Source organism: Vicia villosa, linkage group LG4 (assembly GCF_029867415.1).
Source record: "Vicia villosa cultivar HV-30 ecotype Madison, WI linkage group LG4, Vvil1.0, whole genome shotgun sequence".
Lineage (NCBI taxonomy): Eukaryota > Viridiplantae > Streptophyta > Magnoliopsida > Fabales > Fabaceae > Vicia > Vicia villosa.
In genome coordinates, this window is record NC_081183.1 from 88,101,449 (window position 1) to 88,103,614 (window position 2,166).

General features: G+C 39.1%; 1 protein-coding gene across 1 annotated transcript; it reads right to left on the reverse strand.

Moving 5' to 3' along the window:
* Positions 1 to 200: 200 nt before the first annotated feature.
* Positions 201 to 1,934, reverse strand: LOC131597485 (branchpoint-bridging protein-like). Its single transcript, XM_058870181.1, has 3 exons — positions 1,711 to 1,934; positions 1,046 to 1,368; positions 201 to 652 (listed from the first exon to the last, which is right to left on the reverse strand). Exons 1-3 carry the CDS (start codon positions 1,932 to 1,934, stop codon positions 201 to 203), a joined length of 999 nt encoding a protein of 332 aa, XP_058726164.1.
* Positions 1,935 to 2,166: the final 232 nt, after the last annotated feature.

Sequence of the window (2,166 nt, forward strand, 5' to 3'; positions counted from 1 at the left end):
CAGAGATTTCTGAAAGCCACATCATCCATCCTGGTTTGATATGCAGCTTTCAAGACTTCTAACCCTTCCTGCATCCTAATGTTTACAACTCCAAAATGTACACAAACAGAAAGTTCCTTATGGAATTTGAATTTTAGTTTGGCGGAGTTTGGTTTTAGAAAGAAGTATGGCTGAGGTTCTCTATCGAGAGAAAGAGATGATTATGCTTCATTCTCAGAGTCTAACACCACAAACTCAGGTTCAGGACGAGGCTTGGGTGTGTAATTGCAATCACGAAGCAATTTCTCATGTGATACAGAATTTGGGAGGTCGGAGATGGAGGGATTATTTTGAGTGGGGGATGGAATGGGTTTATGGTTAGCATGAGGAGGAGGTTGAGAAGTGGAGATATTTAAGTGAGGAGGAAAAAGGGTTTGAAGGGGTTGGATATCAAGAATGAGGGTTTCTAGGGGATGGTCAAAAGCAACATTGTTTGTGGGTGGAGAGGGAGGAATGAGAGCATTTGTGGTAGGTACAGAAGGAGGGGTAAGAACATTGGTTTGGGGAGAAGAAGGAGGTGTGAGAACATGGGTGAGTTGAGGTGATTCTGTTGGGGCTGTTTCTGGTAGAATTTCTGGTTGGGGGTTAACCGGAACTTCTATTGGTACAGATTCTGAATGTAAAACAGATACAGAGACAGGTTCAGAAAGATGTATACCTTTGGACATATTCTGAATAGCTTCAGATTCAGCCTCAAGTCTTTTCTGCTTCTTATTCTTCTTCTCTTCCACAATCTTTGCCTTCCCAAGAGAAATTTCCCTTCTTCTAGCAGACTTCAGTCTCTCTTTCTCTTTATCCACAGCTTCTTGACCTTCAACTTCTTGAGTTGCTGATTCTTGATTTTCTTCTTCTTGCTGATTCACAGCTTCTGGGATTTCTTCTTCTTCATTAGAGTCTTCTATTATTAATTTTCATTTCCTCTTCTTCTTCTTCTTCTCTACTTCCTTTCCATCTTCTACATTCTTATTTTTCAACTTTCTCTTTTTCTTCTTCTTCCTCTCAGCACCTTCTTGTTTAGTATTTTTATTTTCAACTAATACTTCCTGATTATCTTCAGCAATAACTTCTCTTTCAGCAGCATTCTCATCAACTACTGCAACAACTTCTTCTTGGACTTCCTTCTCATGGTTAACAGAAGAACGATCAAACTTGCGCTTTGTCCTTCTTTCTTTGTTAACAACAACTTCTTGAGCAGACTCTAAAGCAACTTCTGAAACTGCAGGCCTGGAAGTGGAAGCTTTCTTTCGACTAACTTTAGCGGGAACATCTTTGGCTTTATCTTCCTTTAGAGAGTTAAGATATTTAGTCCTAACTTCTGGCAGCTCACTTCTGAAGAATGATTCAAACTCAGCAAGAACAGGACTTCTTCGGTTTCTTGCTTCTAGGAGAGGTTGAGGATTGACTCTAATAGCTTGAATAAGATTCATCTTTCTCAAGGTGTGAGCATTCAAGCAGCTTCCTGTATCAGTAACAAGATACTTGATACCTCTTTGAGCTTCCAAGTCTTTAACGATCTTGGTATGAATCAGAAGATTTGTAATTATTTTTCCAAAAGGAATAATATTACCCTTCTTCGTTCTGAAAGCATTTCTGGAGTCCCTTACAACATTCCACATGTGGTTGAAAATTATATAGATAATATCAACCTTCTTCTGAGTGGCAATGCAGTACAGAATGTATTGCTGCTCTTTGTTGACGAAATCTGGGGAATGAGTTGCTTTTCTGTGATAAAAGCACCCTAGAAGAATCTTGGTCCAGACTATGTAAAGATTCTTCATGTCTCTAACACGCTTTGTTTTCTTCACATCTGTATATAGTTTAGCCAGAACGGCATCCCAATCTGCTTTTTGATCCGTTTCAAAGACACCTTCAGGATTTCTTAGATCAAACATCATTCTTAGGATGTTCTCAGTAACAACAACAAACCTTCCATGAACAAACGACAGGATAGATTTAGGGGCTACTACAGCATGCACCCAAAATTATTTTACTAGTTATGGGTATTGTCATACCCCAAAATTTGCCCACCACATTTTTAAACTCAAGCTCATTTGAATATCAGAAGCACAAGATTCGACTGACTGTATACTCTCCTAAACAACAACCCTCAAACTAGGGTTTTGATAT

Bases quoted from the DNA above. Each gene is read 5' to 3' on its own strand.
- LOC131597485 (XM_058870181.1), bottom strand. From the start codon at position 1,934: ATGATGTTTGATCTAAGAAATCCTGAAGGTGTCTTTGAAACGGATCAA. The intron at 1,369-1,710 runs GTACTGCATTGC...ATCATTCTTCAG, and splicing joins AAAGAGCAGCAATACATTCT to AAGTGAGCTGCCAGAAGTTA. The intron at 653-1,045 runs GTGCTGAGAGGA...TTTTACATTCAG, and splicing joins TAAAAATACTAAACAAGAAG to AATCTGTACCAATAGAAGTT.